At 39.7% G+C, this 21,772-nt stretch overlaps 1 protein-coding gene across 1 annotated transcript in view; it reads left to right on the plus strand.

The window, feature by feature from the left end:
• srpx (sushi-repeat containing protein X-linked) overlaps window positions 1-21,772 on the plus strand; it is an 88,031-nt gene that overhangs the window by 45,521 nt on the left and 20,738 nt on the right. The window contains exon 6 of the mRNA XM_043701580.2: window positions 20,374-20,495. Coding sequence (XP_043557515.1) covers window positions 20,374-20,495 — 122 coding nt within the window. The remainder of the gene's footprint in view (window positions 1-20,373; window positions 20,496-21,772) is intronic.

The following is a 21,772-nucleotide window of genomic DNA, read 5'->3' on the forward strand; positions in this document are numbered from 1 at the left end:
AAAACTCAATGAGGTTTGTGAGGACGTGGACCTCCCTTGATGAATCCATGTTGACTGTTTTCAATCAAATTGTTGCTTGCTAGATTATTATAAATCCTGACTCTTATAATCCTTTCTAAAATTTTTCCTACAACAGACATAAGGATCACTGGTCTATAAATCAGCTGTTTATACGCTAGTATTAAACTGTGGAGTTGTTTAAAACTACAAATAAGCTTCCTAATTTAAGAAGTCAAAACGTTTATTACAACCTTGAGTGCCAACTTTACTACTGTTGATTTTTGCCACTTCTAAAGGCTTAAATTGCCATTAAGATTTCATTTGCACTCATTTATAATTATTTCCTGCTGTAAATGTTCTCACTTGTTTCAATCCACTTGCTTGTCCTTAAAAATATTTATTCTCTGTAACGCAACCAAATATTGCACGTAGGTTTTCACTGAGATAGCATCATTATTTCCCCACTCAAATACTTCTCATCCTCAGTAATTTATTCCTGTGCGTCAATTGGGCATGACCTGAGTGTACTGTCCTCCTGCTCTCCTTTAACCTTTCTTCACATATAGATTCCTTGATCAGATTAAGGGCTGTCTAACCACCTACCATATACTCTTTACTCCAATTGTTTCATGTACAAGGCTGTCTGATTGTTGGTACTCCCCTGCACTCTCACCCTTCTCTTGGTCCCTCCAAACACCTTAATCTTAGCAAGTTTTGAAGGTTCATTTTCAGATGTTTCATCACCATACTAGGTAACATCTTCAGTGAGCCTCCAGATGAAAACACTGGTGTGTAGCCCGCTTTCTATTTATATGCTTGGATGTCCTTGGGTTGGTGATGTCATTTCCTGTGGTGATGTCATTTCTTGTCCTAGAAGCATGGCATTCTAACCGGAACTCTATCAACAAACACATTGACTTTGATCCCATTTACCACCCCCTTGAGAAAAAGAACAGGAAATGATGTCACCACAGGAAATAACATCACCAACCCAAGGAAACCCAAACATACAAATAGAAAGCGGGTTACACCACCAGTGCTTCATCCAGAGGCTCGTTGAAGATGTTACCTAGTATGGTGACAAAATGTCTGAAAACGAACCTTCTAGCTCAGCAAGCAAACCTACATCCAAAACTTTAACCTTAGTCTCCCTTCTTAGAAATTTTTCTTCTAAGTCATTTCAAATTACTTTAATTCCCAACTGTATAACCTTTAGCCCTTCTTTCACAATAACATTGCTGCAGTTACCAATCTACTTAAACACACTGTCAGCTTTGCCAGACCCTATTATAATCATTATTTTCCTGACCCTGATCATGTTTCCTAGTATTGCATTCATCTTCATTTACTTAAATTAAAGGATGCACATTTGAAAAACTAATCTTGGATAATTGATGTAGCCATTCATTGCCAGATCTAATTAGGTCCTGCTGTGTCTGCTGAAACCTGTCACTATCCCAGGAGCATTCTGGAATGCAAATATAACCCATGGTTTCTTCTCACTACAAAGTATTTTCTTGAACTTGGTCCCCTGCCATCACCATTCACACATCCTATATCAAGTGCCAGGAGAACAATATTGTCATAAGGATTGGGACTATTTGTTCATCTTCCCATGACACTTCGCTCGCTGCTTTGAGCTATCAAGCCAAACGTCTCCTCAGGTTTCCCCTTTTCCAATGATGTTCCCTGATTCCATATTGTGTATGGTTGATACCTTCATTCATTTTGAACCTCACTTAAATGTAGTTTGGGAATTTGAATTAATTGTGTTATTTCTAAATGTGGTCTGGTTCAATGCTTATCTGGCCGGTGTTATGTTTCTCCCCTCGCCATAAAATTTTGGTCCATCCCAAACTTAGCTATGTTCATCCCTAATTCACACTGAAGCTAGTTTATTTATCATCATTTCTGAGCTTGTTCATCTAGATCCACTCCAGAAACACCTTCAGTTTAAAATTCTAGCCCTTGTTTTCAAATTGCACTATGATCTCACTGTTCCCTATTTCTGTCACTGTCTTCAGCCATACAATCTGCGGTCCTCACTTCACCGATAAACCACATCTCATATCTTCTGCCCTCTTGCACTTTGATTTTAATTGCCTCTACCAGCAGTGTCCATGCCTGAAGCTAGCAGAATACAATGTTGTAGAATTTATCCTGAACCCTGTCCACCTCTTTGTTATTCTCTCCTTCTTTAGGAAGTACATTAAAACTTAACCCATTTGGTTACCTGACTTAATACCTCTCCAAAGTATTCGTTGTCAAATTTATTAAACTTGTTGTATGGCTTCATCTAAATGTCGGGGGACATGCCATTAAAGGCTCTAAAATCAGCAGCCATGGTGAGGCAATTTCAGAAAAGTCGGGTCAAATGGTTGTTGGCATGGCTTGAGTGGTAGGATGAAGGCAGTGTGTGAATTGCAAAAGGCAGAGTTGTAGGAATGTAAAATCTTTGGAGGCTTGTTAAGGGGTCAGGCCATGCAAAACATATAACACAAGTCTGTATTTTTTAAAAGGAGAGATGCTGGAGTTAACAACATTACTGTGCACAGAGGTGATGGGTGATTGGGACTTTGGAATACAGGCAGCAAAGCTTTGCATGTGCAGAAGCTTATGGAGAATAGAGTCTGGCCAGGTGAGTGGTGGAATTGTCATGCCTAGCGGTAAAAGTATGGAGGGGGATTTTAATAGAATGTCAGGATGGATGTCAGTTTTTGAGAGTTAAGCATGTGGTCTTCATGCCAAATAGGATATGAGGTTGGAAGCTTATCTCTGGGTCACGTAGTTTATCAACGCTGCAAATATCAACTTCAACCCTTGTTTCCAAGCTTGTTTTGATTTTGCTGGAGTCCTTATTCACTTTGATGTCCATGATGAGAATAGAAATTATGGAAGTGTGTGATATTTACCTTTTAAATGGGTTATCTAAAATGACCCATGAACAGTGCTGTCATTGAAGTCAATATATGTGAAACCTAGTTGTTGAATTTTGTGAAGCTGGAGAGAGAATAACTCACGTGAAAAATGCAAAAAGCTAGCTGTCTCATAGAAATAAAATTGTCACTCATCATAAAGGAAACCTAGAGCAACTATGCAAGAAGACCACATGGTGGTAGTATAAATGCAGTTTACCGGTGCTTGTACTTATCAGGGCTACTTACTTTTAAAAATCAATTTTTATTCAAGAAGGAATTCTGTTTCTTTGTTGAGCTTTTTCTGAGAGTTACAAAATGTATGTCGATAAATGACAGTTGAATAATGTTGAGCCAATAAGGCAGCGTCTTTGAGAGTAAAGATAATAAACCAAAAAATCTATAATGAGATCGGGGGGGGGGGGGGGGTGACTTTTGGCCAAGGTCAAGGCAGAAAGGAATGCTCACACAACCCACCTGTAGTGTTTCCTGAGAGCTGCAAACCTATTTTAAGGTTTAGACTTAGTATCAGCATTACACACAGCTCCAAACTCTGCAGTGTTTACAGACAGTGCACTGATCATGGTGGGGAGCATGCAGCATGAATAGGACTGGAGCAGGCATTGGAATTCCATTAGACTCTTCAAAACAGAAGTTCTTGCTAGACGTTTTATCTTGAGGAAGGGGAACATTAATGAGTTAATGACAGGCTACAAGATTTTTCTGAGACTAGGAAGAACAGACACACTTCTGCATACTCTACCTGACCCTTTAAACACTGCCAGTTATACTATCCAGGAACTGTCCTTTTCCCCTGCCACATTTCAAAGGGTTGGGCTACAGACGTCCATTAGATTGGTCCATGCATAAGGTCAGAGTATAGCAGTGGTTTGCTGTTAACATCTGCAGGATGGCTGACCGTGAGACTGATCCTGCTCTTCCAATCCTGCCAGGTTGGAATGATTTATGGGCTGGCAATCAGCCTGTTTGACCCACTCTGAATACACCTTCCATGGCCAACAAGTTCTGGTATGAGCCTTTAAACTCAGAGATTACTGTCCTGAAGTAGGAACACTACCTCTGCGTGACCAGACCTCAGCAACATCTGGTATCAATTCACTATTAAATAAAGTGTGTTTTATATGCATAACTGTATTTAGAGCTCTTGTTCTCAAAACAAAATCCTGCTATTACGTGCTTGGGTTGATTTCCAATATGAATTAATATATCTGTTCCTATAATTAGTTTTTATGGTTTCAGTCTGTTCTCTGTGCACACTGTTAGTCTTACATTTAGCAAGTAATCTGTCCTATACTCCCACGACTATGTAGACATGTGGCTAATGGAGCTGTTTGTTACTGGATTGGTAGATATTTGTGCGAAGTTCCCAAGCTAACTATAATGCACTCTACTTATCAGTCCTCGTCAAATCTAAATTCCATCTACTGCAGCAATATTTATAATGGATATTAGACAAAGATGGGATCTAAACTGGGCAAATTAAGGACAGCATCAAATTGAAGGAAAAGTAAAGGGAGGGAAAACTGAGACGTAATGTTAAGATGTAATGTAAAAACATACAGTAAGCCTTTATTTTAATATATAAAAGAGAGGAGTGAGGCAACAGTGAACATAGTCCCCTTAGAGAACTAAACTGGAGAAATAATAATGGTAGGAAATGGCAGAAGAGTTGAATAAATGCTTTACATCAGTCTTCATGATAGAGGCCACTAATAGCATGCAACTAAATAATCCAGGGACTAAAGCGGCATTGAGGACAGGGGTGGTGTGTGTAACGGAAATAAGCACAATGGCTATCTATAGTGAAAAAGTTCTAGACAATATATTGGGGCTAAAGGTTGATGGCCTTGGATTTTAAAGGAGGTAGCTGCAGCGATAATGGATGCACTAGCAATAATCTTTCAAGAATCCCTAGATTTTGGATAAGTCCCAGAGCATTAGACCTGTCAGTGTAACACTCTTAATTCAATAAGAGAAGGAGACAAAAAAACAGGAAACTTAGTGCAGTTAGGTTCACTGTCTGACATTGGCTTCATGAAGGGGGAATCATGTCTGACAAATTTATGAGAATTCTTTGAAGAAGTTACAAGCGGAATAGATAACGAGAACCAGTTGATATAATTTATTTGGGTTGCCAAAAAGCATTTGACAAGGTAACACACACAAAGCTACTTAATAAAATAAGAGCCATGGTGTTGGGAGTAGTATATTAGCATGGATTGAGATTGGTCAACTAATAGAAGACAGAGAATTAGGATAATGGGGCATTTTCAGGATGGCAACCTGTGACTGGTGGAGTACCACAGCTGTCAGTGCTGGGGCTTCAATTACTTATTATTCATATTAAGGACTTGGATGATGGAAGTGAATATACTCTTGGTACATTTTCAGATGACTCAAAATTATGTAAAAAGGCATATAGTGAGGATGACACGAGGAATCTACACAGAAATATAGAAAGGTTAAGTGAGTGGACGAAAATGAAATGTTGGAAAATGAAAGGTGAAATACTTTGTCAGGAAGAGTAGTAGAGCTGAACATTCTTTAATTGGGGAAAGACTGCGGAAAGCTGGGGTCCTAGTGCACGCATCACAAAAACCTAGCTTCCAAGTTCAGCAGATAGTAGAGAAGGCAAATTTACTGTTAGTCTTTTCAAACGGAATAGGGTAAAAAATTAGGAGTTTTTTTTTGTGAAAGTCCTAGTTAGACTACACCAGGAATACTGTGAACAGTTCAATCCTATTATTGAAGAAAAAAGTTTACTGGCATCGGAGACAGACCAAAAAATGTTCACAAGGTGGATCCTGACTTTGGAAGGGTTTTCTTATAAGGAGACATTGGGATTATATTCATTGTTATTTAGAAGAATGAGAGGAGACCCTATTGAAACAAATTAGATTCTTAGGCAGCTTGACAGGGTTGATGCAGAGAGATTGTTTCCCCTTGTGGAAGAGTCTAGTACCAGAAGGCATAGTCTCAGCATAAGGAGTCACTGTTTAAGAGAGACATGAGCAGGAAATGTTTGTCTGAAGAATCTGTGGAATTCTTTACCACAGACGACTTTCAAGACTGTGTTGCTAAGTATATATTCACAGCTGAGATAGACAAATTTCTAACAGTTAAAGAAATCAAGGGTTATTGGGGTAAGGCAGAATAATGGAGTCGAGGATTATTAGATCAGCCATCACCTTGTTAAATGGTGGAGCAGACCCCATTGGTTGAGTCCTGATGAAGGACGTTTGCCCAAAATGTCGATTTTCCTGCTCCTCAGATGCTGCCTGACCTGCTGCGCTTTTCCAGCAACACACTCTCGATCCATTGGTTGAATCGCCTATTTTGCTCCTACATCTTATGGTCTTATGGCTGTTGCATGATATAAATTTAACTGATGAACCAATGTTGGCACTAAGTTGCTTGTGCAACCTTTTGAATGCCTACAGTGGAATCGAAAGAGCATTGATACAAATTTGATGAGGCATATTGGAAGCCAGGCAACACAGTCACGGTTAGGTTCTTAACAATGCACATAGTCTTTGACCAATGTAAATGAGATGTATTTAAATAAAATCCAGACAGCATGAACAAGTACTTTTGAATAATAAATATTAGTTTGAAATTTAGGACTGATTAGCAATAGTCAGCTGAACTGGAAAAATATCTTCCATTCTGAAGCCTGTCCAAGTACTGAATAACAGGGTGGTCAGTTTTTAGGAATTTCTAAATATTATTATGAAAAGAAGGCATGTTTTATTTATTAATAAATTAGTACCATGGCATTGAAAACACAAAAAACAGGAGTTGGAGTAGGCCATTTGATCCTTTGAATGTGCTCCACCATTTAATACAATCATGACTAATCCACTTCAACTCCATTTTCCTGCGCTATCTCAACAGCCTTTAATTCCCTTAAATATCCAAATATTTAACAACTGCTGTCTTGAATATACTCTATGACTGAGCAGCCCCAGGTCTCTGGAGCAGTGAATTCCAAAGGTACATAACACATTCAGTGAAGAAATAGCTCCCCAGCCCTAAATGACCAACTTCTTATTCTGAGTCTGTGATAAATTATTCTAAATACCCTGGTTAGGGAATCCAGGCATCCAATCTGTCAAATCCCTAATGAATTTTACATATTTCATTATTCTAAATTCCAGGGAATTTTGGTGCAGTGTACTTAATATCTTCTAAAATGATAATTCTCTCATCCCAGGGATCATTCTTGTGAACCCATACTGAACCCCTGAAATGCAAATATGTGTCCTCCTTGAGGGAAGGAGATTCAAACTGCTGTCAGTACTCCAGGTTTGACCTCACTGTTCTCAGCTAAATTGCTCCTCTTTGTTCTTGTACTCCAGTCCATCTGTAGCAAATATTAACATGTTTATTTTCCATTGCCTCCTGTACCTGAATGTTGACATTTTGTGATAGGCATGCAAAGACATCAAGGTCCCTTGGAATGCAAACATTTCCCAGAGTTATGGTCATATTTCAAAAACTATTCTGCTTTTAGTTTTTCCTAACAAAATGGATAACTTCACTCATCATCACTTTGTACTCTAGCTTCCATGTTCTTGCACCCTGACCCAAAATGTTTATATTCCATAGGTTCTTTGCATCCAGCCCCGGCCTCTTAATTTGTATTGCATTGTTCTTAGTGGTGGTTTTTCAAGGCGTTACGATAAATTCCAGATTAACTTCCACAGAAATTTAGGCTACTTTGGTATTTGCAAAAATATTCTACAATTTATACAGAGAAAACAAAATAAATGAGCGATAACTCGGCAGATCTGATCTCAGTGGAAAATTGTTTTGAAACTTTAACAAACTGTGATTGATCTTGAGCTCTGAGAATGCAAGACCAGGCATTACAGTTCCATGATTATGCATCCCTTACAAACGTTTTCGTCATGACTATAGTGAATTAATGCTCTACTTCTATCATGTGTAGAAACAAATTAACAAAAAATAACAATTTATGCACAATTTTAAAGAAAAGAACAAAGATAAGGATTACTGATGACACTAAATCATGTCATTGTATATTATGTATATAACTAAAATTTATTGCAAAATGGCTTTACCCAATGTGTTTAAAAGCTAACAAATTGTGCATGATAATCCAGCAATTGGCAGTTGATTCCTAAATTAGAACTGAACTCATTTTGGGCTATGTATTTATGCTTGCTAACAATGCAAAACTGATTCCATTGTCTCAATCATCTCCAATGCTATGGATTGCACCCTAATTCAAAGAGTCAAACCTGTTTCTGTTAATTCTGCAAGGCACATCTGAGCAGTGAACTATTTTATTAAGGCATTTTTTAAAAACTTGATAGGCAGTTTAAATTGAATGCATATTTTGATGTGTTTAATGTTAGTTTCCACATGTTTGAAATAGCCATGTGCACTGGTAGCAACCACAATTTAATATAAAATAAGAAAATCGTAAACATGTTTGGTTTCATTGACATCCCATTAAATAGGAAAATCTAAAGGAAAATGAGCAAATGATTGTCACCATGATGCTTGTAACTCATAAAACCCAAGACTTAAATATTATTTCAGCTATCATTTTAATAAATGCATTTCACTTTTTACAACATCTTAGGCTAATCACAATTTTGGAGTGTGCAAATTGAATTAATTTATGGATAGCCTTCAGCCGTGTAATTTTAACACTTCCATTTCCAATTTGGTCCATGTTCAGAAGAAACTGATTAACTTACTATCATGCCTGTTGGTAAATTATTTGACTGCAATAGGCATCTCAGTTCACTCTGATCTGTCATCCCTGACATCAGTTTGTACGTGTTGATGAAGTTTGCTGAACATACCATTAACTCTGACTTAACCGAAATTAGTTTAAAATACACAGCCTGGCAATGCTTCTGAAGTCTATGCCATTAATTGCTTTCTAAATAGAATAGCAAGAATATTGTTACCTTATGAAATGTTTGAAGCAAATATCAATAACACTTGTATTGAGGATCAATGAATTATTTGAGGGAACTAAGTGCAGTGGGGGAAGTGATTAAGAAGGATTGTATTGAGTGTGAACCAGAATGAACCAGTTGGGCCTATTGACCAGATTTGCTACTGTAGATTCATGTAGAAATGTGGGTCTTCTCTGGTTCTGTGTAGGTCAGTCCAACCTCTGTCTCATAGGATGACAACTCTCAGAGATTAATTTTAAAGCTGTCTTTGGAAAGTGATGGATGAAATAGACACGTTTAACTCTTGCGTATACTATTCTAATTAGTGACGTCAGTATTAATGAGTCTAATTTAGAACCATCATTCCTTCTTTTGCAAAAACTGCAGATTTAAGTTTTTTTGTCACTGTTTTACCCACTATTATTGGTACAATCTAAGCTGCTGGTAATATAGAACAAGATCCCAGAGTGAAACCTGAATTGATCATAAGTTTTATTTTGCAGTTTGGTTATTGAACATATTCGCAGAAGGTTGTCAATGTACCTTCAACAAAATAATATACCTTCAACAAAATATAAGTTAAAAAACTATATATTTTTTAAGTTAAAATACTATAAAAGTTAAATGTACTATATAAGTTAAAAGACTACATACTACACCGTGGGGCGACACGGTGGCTCAGTGGTTAGCACTGCTGCCTCACAATGCCAGGGACCGGGTTCAATTCCTGCCTCGGGTGACTGTCTGTGTGGAGCTTGCACGTTCTCCCCGTGTCTGCGTGGGTTTCCTCCAGGTGCTCCGTTTTCCTCCCACAATCCAAAGGTGTGCAGGTCAGGTGAATTAGCCATGCTAAATTGCCCATAGCATTTGGTGCCTTAGTCAGGGGTAAATATGGGTTTGGGGAATGGATCTGGGTGGGTTACTCTTCAGAGGGTCGGTGTGGACTCGTTGAGACAGAGGATCTGTTTCCATACTGTAGGGAATCTAATCTAATATGTGTATGAATATATAACAATCTGGAAAGATATAAATAGCCAAAAGAAAGATTCAGTTCTTTTTCCCAGCAATATCCTTTACAGATGCTCAACCTAAGTGAAATGAAACAATCCAGCTTAACAGCTCTGTATTATGATAGTTTGATATTATTGAAGCATAATGCTGCAAGTATACATTTTCAACTTTTTCAAGTTGAGAATGAATAATGTTTCTGGATCTGTTAAGTATCTCTTTACCGTTTGTTTTATAGACTTAGACCCACCAAAAATAAGGTGTCCCAGCCTGAAGGTAAAGACAGCTGAACCCGAAAAGCTGACGGTGCGGGTGAACTGGGATACCCCGGAGGGAAAGGACTCAGCTGATGGCATTTTGACCAAGTAATTACTTTTTTTGAAATGAAGGAAGTGGCTTGCAAAGGCAATGATTCAAACCCATTGTCAGGTTAACCTTAACAGGTTTTCTGGTAAAGTAAGGTTCATATCGATGTACATGTATTTGGATGAGCAGAGCAGTAGATGTGATCTATATGGACTTCAGTAAGGCACTCAACAAGGTTCCTCATGGGAGACTGATTAGCAAGGTTAGATCTCATGGAATACAGGGAGAACTAGCCATTTGGATACAGAACTGGCCCAAAGGTAGAAGACAGAGGGTGGTGGTGGAGGGTTGTTTTTGAGACTGGAGGCCTGTGACCAGTGGAGTGCCACAAGGATCGGTGCTGGGCCCTCTACTTTTCATCATTTACATAAATGATTTGGATGCAAGCATAAGCGGTACAGTTAGTAAGTTTGCAGATGACACCATTGCGGAAACCCACTGGACACAAAGTTCCAGTCAGGAAAACACCATCATCTTCTGCTTTCTGCCATTCAATCAATTCTGGATCAAATTTGCCAAATTTCCTTGGATTTCATTGGTTCTTACCTTCACTGTCAGGGCCTTATTAAAAAGTTGTGCTGAAGTCCAAGTAGACTACGTCAAATTAAGTGGCATCATCTGTACATCTGGTCATCTCTTTGATTCAGTCAAGTTGGTCAGACATGACCTCCCCTTAACAAAACCATGCTGACTGTTCTGGATTAATCCCTGCTTCTCCAGTTACAGATCAATTCTATCCCTCGGAATGGCTTCCAATATTTTCCCCACTGCTGAGGTTATAATGTCTGCCCTGTACTTTCCTGGTTTAATCTCTTGCTCCCTTAAATAATGGTATCACAGTGAGCTGTCCTCCAGCTCGGGAGGAATTGAGAATTCTGAGGATGGATTATGCGACCCAGGACCTTAACTCTGATTTCTCTCCACAGATGAGAGAGAACTGCTGAGCTTTTCGAGCAATTTTTGTTTTGTTTCTGATTTACAGTATCCCCAGTTCTTTCAGTTTTATTTAGGAATTGAGAATTATTGCCTGTGCCCTTGCTACCACTGCTACTACACTTCACTGAACATAATGCGTAGTATATACAGTATAATTTCTACAATATGATGATTGGAACTGTAAATTTGTCCATGAGTGATTAATCATTCAGGAAGTAACTTACACGTTTACATTTTAATTTGAAGAGTTGAAAATTCTTGTTATCAATATCTTTTTATTGTCCCTATCTTTTTCTGAATCTACTCAGATCTCTGTACATAGCCACCCTGTTCTTTTATTTAACAATTCATGATTAAATGGAATATTGAAACAGAATTTACAACTACATGAGGAAGAAAGATTAGATTCTCTACAGTGTGGCAACAGGTCCTTCAGCCCAACAAGTCCACACTGACCCTCTGAAGAGTAACCCACCCAGACCCATTTCTCTCTGACTAATGCATCTAATACTATAGGCAATTTAGCATGGCCAATTCACCTGACCAGCACATCTTTGGACTGTGGGAGGAAACCGGAGCACCCGGGAAGCATGAATTATATCCATTTATACCCTTTTCAATTAGTCCCTATAATCATCCACTTGTTCTTGCTGCATCTCATGTTTTGCAACTTTTATCAATAAATTTATTTTCATTATTTAATTTAAAATGTAATTTTACTGTGTAATATCAGAATCCACAGAACCTCTTTGGTATCTATTTAGACACAAAAACCTCTAATTATGGAATCCTTTTAACAAAACTAGAAAAGAAAATCTAAAAGTTGAACATCATTTAAATAGAGAGGTAAAAGAAAAATGGCACACCTGCATATATGACCTGTGAAGGAAAAGGTGATCAAAATATGTAGATTCTACAGCACATGTACAGCCTAATGAGTCTGTGCTGGGTGTTTATATTTCTCATCAATTTCCTCACACTCTAATTGTCTGCCACAATCTGTCCCCTTACCCAGTATTCTTATCTCCATCATGTATGCTTAATGCATTCTCTTAAATGCATCAGTGTTATCAGCCATCAGCATGGCATTTCGAAGTGCATTTAATGTTCTAACCACTGTCCGTGGAAAGTAACTCCTTATGAATTATTTATTTGATCTGTTAGTGGCTGTCTCTGTAGTACTGTGAAGTTTACACTCTTGAGAGAGAAGACTAACAGTCTTTACTGAACAAGGCCTGTTCAGGGAGGACATGGTCGAGAAGCCTTACAGGCTCAGGATCTATGTGATCTGACATCCCTATGACTAGCTGATTTAACACATGCTGAGCAGCTATTCACAGCCTAATGGTTTGTTAACTCTTTCCTCTACACCGTGTTACAAACTCTTTTATGATATTCCATTTAATTATGAGCTTTTAACCATCGGCATTTGACTCTTTACCTCCTCCAACACACCCGTAAGCCTTTGGCTCATGGCATTAATCTCTAACAGCATTCTCACTCCTCTTGGAGATGTATAACATGCAATGTAACCCCACTATTTAAGAGAGGAGGGAGAGAGAAAACAGGAATCTACAGACCTGTTAGCCTCATGTCAGTAATAGGGAAAATATTAGAACCAGTTGTAAGAATGTTATCACTGATTAGGCCAACATTTACTGTCTACATGGAAGGGGAAATCAACTTAGATGGAGTCACAGGTAGACAGGATAATGAAGAAGGCAATTGGTATGCATACCTGTATTGGTCAGTGCATTGAGTATAGGAGTTGGGAGGTCATGTTGCGGCTGTACAGGACATTGATTAGGCCACTGTTGGAATATTACTTGAAAGAGTTCAGAAAAGATTTACAAGGATATTGCCAGGATTGGAGGGTTTGAGCTATAGGGAGAGGCTGAACAGGCTGGGATGTTTTCCCTGGAGCGTCGGAGGCTAGGGGGTGACCTTATGGAGGTTTACAAAATTATGAGGGGCATGGATAGGGTAAATAGGCAAAGTCTTTTCCCTGGGGTTGGGGAGTCCAGAATAAGACGGCATAGGTTTAGGGTGAGAGGGGAAAGATAAAAAGAGACCTAAGGGGCAACTTTTTCACACAGAGGGTGGTCCATGTATAGAATGAGCTGCCAGAGGAAGTGGTGGAGGCTGGTACAATTACAACATTTAAAAGGCATCTGATGGGTATATGAAAAGGAAGCATTTAGAGGGATATGGGCCAAATGCTGGCAAATGGGACCAGATTTATTTTGGATATCTCGTTGGCATGAATGAATTGGATGAAAGGGTCTGTTTCTGCACTATATATCTCTATGACTCTGTGTTGCAGTGTTTTAATTTTTTTGTATTTGGGAATATCCCCTTAACATCTGCCACTGCAGCCTCTGTCGATCTAACCCTTAACCTAATTTCCCAGTTCACCTTGGCTAGCTCTGTCTTTATGTGCTCATTGTTGCCATCTTTAAGTTTGAAATACTACTCTTGGGCCAATTGCTCTTTCTGTCAAAGGAGGCAATTCGTGCAAATGCATAATTGCTTGATGCCATAATTTGTCATGTTAGTTTTTGGACAATGAAGAAACTGCTGCTAAAATGTAATTTGATGCTAGTGGGTGGCCTCAGTGATGTGAATAAGTGATGTGTGATTAATGCAGTTGCCCCCAGGAAGGCCTCACATTCAAAAACATTCACTCTGCCCCTGAAGAGAAAAGCAGCAGCATACTCCATTCACTCAGGCTGTATTATTATTGCGCAGTTGACATTAGATCGAAGGTGTCAAGGTTTCAGCTTTGCTTGTGAGTAAGTTCCAGGCTCCATCTAAGAGACAGCATAATCCCCCCATCACTCCAATCCCATTGGTATTGTTGTTCCTGATGACCATGTAGCCTCCCCCTACTATATAATCCTTTATATAGTTCCTTTATATAATCATTAATATCCCCAGTTTACCCTCATGGCTTTACAGATTACCAGCCTCTCTCTCAGATGACAGAGGAATTGTGATTTGTGAAATCTTTGCTTCCCTGCCAGAGCTCTCCCTTCCCTCCTAAGCTGTGAGATACCCCCCCCCCCCCACTCTTCTATCCTGAATTGCGCCCTCTTACTGTAATCATTCCCTCAATGACCAAATCCAGTGAACCTCTTCCCCAGCCTTGAACTTGCCACTTCTCCAACTCCATGAACTGTCCCTTGATGACTCCCTGACCCTTACTGTCCAAACGCCCAGGCCCGACCATAGCTCACTCTCTAGACTGACTTGATAGGACAACCCTGACAGTGAACAACCAACCTCCCTGGACTATTGGCACCACAACACCCCAACTGACAAACCTGTAATCCCTGGACTGGTTGCACTTGACCTGCAGGAATGACTGTAGACCAATTCTAGATTGCAAAGACCCCCAGACTCTGGTGGCAACAAGCACCTGATTAACCATGGACAAGAATTTGATGAGCTCCTTGACTGATTGAGTTGGGGCATTGTATGACTGTCCTCCTTGATACCACTAAAAACTGCTTCTCCCTTGATTTTCAGCCATAAGCACTTCGCTGAAACGCGCAGTGTGTTTGCCAGGTATACTGCTGGCACATGCTGTAGATGCAACATTGACATAGCATGGTGTCATGCAGCAATGTGTTCACCCTTTTGGCTGTTCAATCCTTGCCCTCCCTCCATGCTAAAGAGCAATCCAAGCCACAGAGGCTGGCAACTTTCAAGTTAGCAGCAAGTAAGTGAGCACTAAGAAATGAAACTATGAGCCATAAAGTGCATCCTGTGGAGATGCATGTGTGTTCCTGTGTGCAAATTGATCTGGCAGAAGCATACAATTCATTGGTATTCCTGAGCTCCATACTACATGTTGAAGGCTTGAAGTGATATGCTCTGAGAACAGCCATGATGATATGGCAAAGCTGGTGGTTTGCTAATGCTGAAACTTTATTGCTGGAACAGCACAGCAGGTCAGGCAGCATCCAGGGAACAGAAGATTCGACGTTTCGGGCACAGGCCCTTCTTCAGGAATGAATGGCCTGGGCCTGTGCCCGAAACGTCGAATCTCCTGTTCCCTGGATGCTGCCTAACCTGCTGTGCTGTTCCAGCAATAAAGTTTCAACTTTGATCTCCAGCATCTGCAGACCTCACTTTCTCCCCGGTTTGCTAATGCTGACATGAATGGAGGAAGAGGGGAGGAAGATGGGGGCCATGCAGCAGGTAGAGACATTGTGGTGAAGACAAGAGTTGGATGAAGGCTCACTGAAGCAGACAATAACCTGCTGCTGTTAGACAATTGCTCTGACTTTCATGTTGTGAATCAGAGCCATCTAGTTTCTCGAGGAAGAAAAGAAGAATTGGAAGCTAATTAGAAATGAGTTCTGAAGTAGTTATATCAGAATTAAAGTGTTAACTGTGTTTCTTTCTCCACAGATGGTATCAGACCTCCTGAGTTTCTGTCTTTTTATTGGAAATGAGATGAGTTGGGCTACTAATAAGATGCAGATACACAGAAACAAAGCAAAGTTGCCATAGACCCTGAGGCTGCTGTCTCAGAGTGAGCTTGTGGTTTAACTTGAGGGTCACTTGGGACAAGGTAGAGAAGGAGAGTCCTTCACGGTAACCTCAGCCAATGTGGGAATTGAATCCATGTTGTTAGCAAACCAGCTGTCCAGCCAACTGAGCTAACTGACAATCCATTTTTAATGGAAGTAAGGTAGTAACCACTCATTAGTGAGATTCAGGATTTGCCATTTAAACCTCAGTGGAAAATTTGAAATTGTTTTTCTGATGTTGAGAATCACATTTTTCCATTTTTGCCATGTTCTCATCATTGTCCATTCCTCCCAAGGGAACAAAAAAAAACATCCTATATGTACTTTAAAATCTCCCATGTTTACCTTGCTACCTTTCCGATAAGCTGCCACTATTTCTTCCTTTACACTTCATCCTACCATGTGGTTACTCTTAGAAGTCCTGGACACCACTCCCACAAGTGACTACTTGCCTTTTTAATTTCTCATCTTGTGCCAAAATGTTTCCACAACCTGCTTTCCTGAACCTCAGTCATCTTTCATGCTATTGACATCCTCCTTAAAGCCTCTCCTTTGCCTCCTTGCTGCAGTGCAGATAGTTTCCATTTTTTTCTTCCTGAATCTACTTTGTCTGTTCTCTAGCTTTAATGTTCTTCCATTAATGTTCTGCCAAAAACAGCACAAACAGATCCTGTCCTTTATAGAGTCATAGAGATGTACAGCATGGAAACAGACCCTTCGGTCCAACCCGTCCATGCCGACCAGATATCCCAACCCAATCTAGTCCCACCTGCCAGCAGCCGGCCCATATCCCTCCAAACCCTTCCTTTCATATACCCATCCAAATGCCTCTTACATGTTTCAGTTGTACCAGCCTCCACCACATCCTCTGGCAGCTCATTCCATACACATACTACCCTCTGCGTGAAAATGTTGCCCCTTAGGTCTTTTTTATATCTTCCCCTCTCACCCTAAACCTATGCCCTCTAGTTCTGGACTCCCCGATCCCAGGGAAAAGACTTATTTATCCTTTACATGCCCCTCATAATTTTGTAAACCTCTATAAGGTCACCCCTCAGCCTCCGACGCTCCAGGGAAAACAGCCCCAGCCTGTTCAGCCTCTCCCTGTAGCTCAGATCCTCCAACCCTGGCAACATCCTTGTAAATCTTTTCTGTACTCTTTCAAGTTTCACAACATCTTTCCGATAGGAAGGAGACCAGAATTGCGATGCATTATTCCAACAGTGGCCTAACCAATGTCCTGTATAGCCGCAACATGACCTCCCAACTCCTGTACTCAGTACTCTGACCAATAAAGGAAAGCATACCAAACGCCTTCTTCACTTAGTTGGACATAAGCTGGTGAACTAAGGATGCTTTCAGCAAACAACTGTAAGATAATAAATTTCTAACAATGATTTGTAAAAGTCTTCGCTTTTGGCCTCAGTCCCAATAAAACAATTATTGCATATATGTTAAACCTTAGAACTTGTACCTAAGCTGAAGTGAGGTTTTATTTCAGAACGTTACAAAGTTAGATCAGAGTTAATTGTCAGGTAGACTGGCATTAAGGTAAAATGATTAATTTATTAAATCCCATTAGTTTGCTGAACAAAAAATATTTGGAGCAGAGTTGAGTATGAATATGAAAGAACTATATGGCCAGTAACCATTTAACACTTCGCAGTGACTCTAATTGAATCTTTCACAAGGAAACAAGTTACCTGAAGCTGTTAACTCCATTGGTGCACGAGATTAGATCAATCTAAAACCTTCAGTGCTTTATGATTTAGAATTTTGCCTGTAAAATTTCTAGCTTTGAAGGTTTATAAATAATTTATGATGTACTATTGGCAGATAGTTAATCCTTACTGCTTTCAATCTGATACTATCAAGGATTCACTTTCACCAAGGATTCATTTTAATTTACTGCTGTAAACAAAACATGTTTTAATTTGTATTGAATTAGAAAGTTCATGTATTTTTCAAAAATAATCATGCGAAACAATATTAAAATGTACAACTAATGTAAAATGGCAAATAAATACTTAAGTAGCAAATAGCATGGAGCTGTCTTGTTAACTTTTTGCCCTGATAAATTTGATTTTAATTTGATTGTAGAGCTATTTAATTTCCATTTTAGGCATGGAAAGATCTGAAATGATGTCCTTTATTGTGACAGTGCAGCAATGGGTTAATAAAAGAAGCCATTGTTGTGAGAGGCTATGGTGGGTTGGGGAGTGGGCAGGCAAGGAGAAAGAAACAAAAGGTTTGGGGGAAGGCAGTTAATCCTATGGTGGTCTCTGGTACCACATAATGTGTGGTGATGACTTTCATTCATGCATTAATCAATATTTTTAAGAACAGCAACTTGCATAATAATTTATAATTAATATCTTCTATTTCGGTACATTTAGAGTCATAGAAATGTACACCACGGAAACAGTCTCTTCGGTCCAACTCATCCATGCCGACCATATATCTAACCTAATCTAGTCTCATTTGCCAGCACTTGGCCCATATCACTTTCAACCTTTCCTCATCTGTGGGCAGCATGGTGGCACAGTGGTTAGCACTGATGCCTCACAGCACCAGAGACCCGTGTTCAATTCCCGCCTCAGGCAACTGTCTGTGTGAGTTTGCACATTCTCCCCGTGTCTGCGGTGGGTTTCCTCCGGGTGTTCCGGTTTCCTCCCACAGTCCAACAATGTGCAGGTTAGGTGAATTAGCCATGCTAAATTGCCCATAGTGTTAGGTGAAGGGGTAAATGTAGGGGAATAGGTCTGGGTGGGTTGCTCTTCAGAGGGTTGGTGTGGACTTGTTGGGCCTGTTTCCACACTGTAAGTAATCTAATCTAATCATATACCCATTCAAATGCCTTTTAAGTGCTATAATTGTACCAACTCCAACAGTTCCTTTGGTAGCTCAATTCATACACGCACAACCCTCTGCATGAAAAAGTTGCCCCTTAGGTTCCTTTTAAATCTTTCCCCTCTAACCCTAAGCCAATGCTCTCTAGTTCTCAACTCCCCCACCCGAGGAAAAGACCTTGTCTATTTATCCTATTCATGCCCCTCATTATTTTATAAACCTCTATAGAATCACCCCTTAGTCTCCGATGCTCCAGGGAAAACAGTCCCTGCCTATTCAGTCTTTCCCAATAGCTCAAATCCTCCAATCCTGGCAACATCCTTGTAAACCTTTTCTGAACCCTTTCAGGTTTCACAACATCCTTCCGATGGGAGGGAGACCAGATTGCACAGAATATTCCAAAAGTGGCTTAACCAATGTCCTGTCCAGCCATCTCCTTTCCTCAATACTCTGACCAATAAAGGAAAGCATACCAAATGCCTTCTTCACTATCATCTCTACCGATGATTCTACTTTCAAGGAACTATGAACCTGCACTCCAAGGTTTGGGTAAATTTCACACTGTATTGATTATTTAAAAGTAATTTGTGATTGGAATACATATTTATCTTTGTGGACTGTGAGCAACAGGAATATAGTTCTGGTTGAAACATTACAAATTCAAAATGACTTCTACCTTGTGATTTCTGGGAGTTTTGATCAGCTACAATTACTAAAGATTCAAGACTTGAAGTCTGCTATGGTTCATCTATTGCTTCGAAAAAAGTCAATTAACTTTGGAGAAGCAAAGCTTTAACAAGAGATAAGTGATGGGTTTTATTATTGAATCATTAGACAAATTGCTAGAAGGGACCCAATGCTGAAGGTTGCCTAGCAACATCCTCTGGACTGCAGTTACTGTGTTTTCCAGCCCACCAGGGTGGATCAATTGATCCAGTGATTCACTTCCTGACTCCCCAAAGCCAGACCGTCATCAAGAAGGCAGAACTCAGGTGTGTAGTGGAATACTCCTGACTTGCTTGGATGGGTGCAATTCCTACAATACTCAAGAAGCTGGAGACCATTCAGAACAAAGCAGCCCACTTGATTGGCACCACATCTATAACCGTTCACTTCCTCCACCATTGTTGCATGGTAGCACCAATATGTGCTATCTACAAGATGTACTGCAGAAATTCACCAAGGTTGTTCAGATGGTATCCTCCAAGCCCATGACTATCTTGAAAGACAAGGCAGCAGAAAAAATGGGAACCCTATCACCTGCAAGTTCCCTTCCAAACCACTCACCATCCTGACTTGGAAACATATCACCATTCATTCAGTGTCACAGGGTCAAAATTCGGAAACACTCTGCCTAACAGCTCACTCCCCACAATTTCAAGGGCAGTTAGAACTGGGCAATAAATGCAGGCCCAGCCAGTTGTGCCCACATCTCATGAATGAATACAAAAATGTTTCTATTTAGGGCCATTTTTTTCTCACCACTGCCAGGGAGATGAAATTCTGCCCATTGTTTTGAATTGCCTTTTTCTTCCACATGAGACTAAGATTTTAAGAAGTGCTTCACTGGCTGCATAAAAGTGCAATTTCCTTCCTGTACTACATGGTCAATGCATTATGACAAAATCTAGGTTGATCATAGCAATTTAATTTGTGATGTGTTCACTACTCATCTTGAGATGATGCATATTTTCCCTGAGTAAACTTCTACTGCAGCATTTTCGCATTTGTATTAAATTGTATTGGACTGTGTTGTAAAATGCAACAGAATTCACCATAAACACTTTTTTGTTTATCTTTTAGTGTCATATTAAAAGGCCTTCCTCCTCGCTCAGAATTTTCAGAAGGTCAACATAAAATTCAGTATACTGTTTTCGACGGGGCTGGAAACAAAGCATCTTGTCAGTTTACAATTAAAGTGGAGGGTAAGTCTTTTCTGACAATTCACACACATTTAATAATTTCTGGTCTCCATGTAATAAATAAAACATAACATAAGTATTAAACATTGTTTTTCAGATTCTTCTCCACCCTTTAATTGATCATTTGTTGTGTTGTCTTGAAGCAAGTCAGTTTGGGTATATATAAAACATCTCTGCAGTCCTCCAATTTTAGCCTTTTTTGCATTTTGGATTTCTTTCACCTCAGCATTGATAGTCATGCCTTCAATTGTCTTTGACTTGCCTAGTTTATGTGCTGTGGCCATGTTCTTTCCCAGCAGAGCCTATTTTGAGTAGACCTACATACAATGGAACTCTTAAAAGGATCACAGGCTGTGGACTTTTTGGTAACAGAGTACCTTTTTTTAAGATTGTGCTTTTTTAGATTTTGCTCCATATTTCTGAAAATTTTATCAAAAATAAATTGACAGTTCTTGCCTTTTCAAATACATGTAAATCCTGTCTCTCAGGATTCCCTCCACCAACTTGCCCACCACCGACGTAAGGCTCACTGGTCTATAGTTCCCTGGCTTGTCCTTACCACCTTTCCTAAACAGTGGCACCTCATTAGTCAACCTCCAGTCTTCAGGCACCTCACCTGTGACTATCGATGATACAAATATTTCAGTAAGAGGCCCAGTAATCACTTCTCTAGCCTCTCACAGAGTTCTAGGTTACACCTGATCAGGTCCTTGGGATTCATCCACTTTTATGCATTTCAAGGCATCCAGCACTTTCTCCTCTATAATATGGACATTTTTCAAGATGTCACCATCTATTTCACCACATTCTATATCTTCCATGTCCTTCTCCACAGTAAACACTAATACAAAATACTCGTTTAGTGTTTCCTCCATCTCCAGGGGTTCCACACATAGACTGCCTTGCCAATCTTTGAGGGGTCCTGTTCTCTCCCTAGTTACCCTTTTGTCCTTAATGTATTTATAGAATCCCTTAGGATTCTCCTTAACTCTATTTGCCAAAGTTATCTCATGTCCCCTTGTTGACCTCCTGATTTCCCTCTTTAGTATATTCCTACTGCCTTTATACTTTTATAAGGATTCATTTGATCTGTCTGTACCTGACATATGCTTCCTCCTTTTTCTTGACCAAAACCTCAATTTATCTACTCATCTCGCATTCCCTACACCTACCAACCTTGCCTTTCACCCTAACAGAAATATAGTGTCTCTGCACTTTCATTATCTCACTTTTGAAGGCATCCCATTTTCCAGCCATCTCGTTATCTGCGAACATCTGCC

This window comes from Chiloscyllium plagiosum, unplaced genomic scaffold, assembly GCF_037043375.1.
Source record: "Chiloscyllium plagiosum isolate Xiang-an unplaced genomic scaffold, Cpla_swu_hap1 HiC_scaffold_12, whole genome shotgun sequence".
NCBI classification, from domain to species: Eukaryota; Metazoa; Chordata; class Chondrichthyes; order Orectolobiformes; family Hemiscylliidae; genus Chiloscyllium; species Chiloscyllium plagiosum.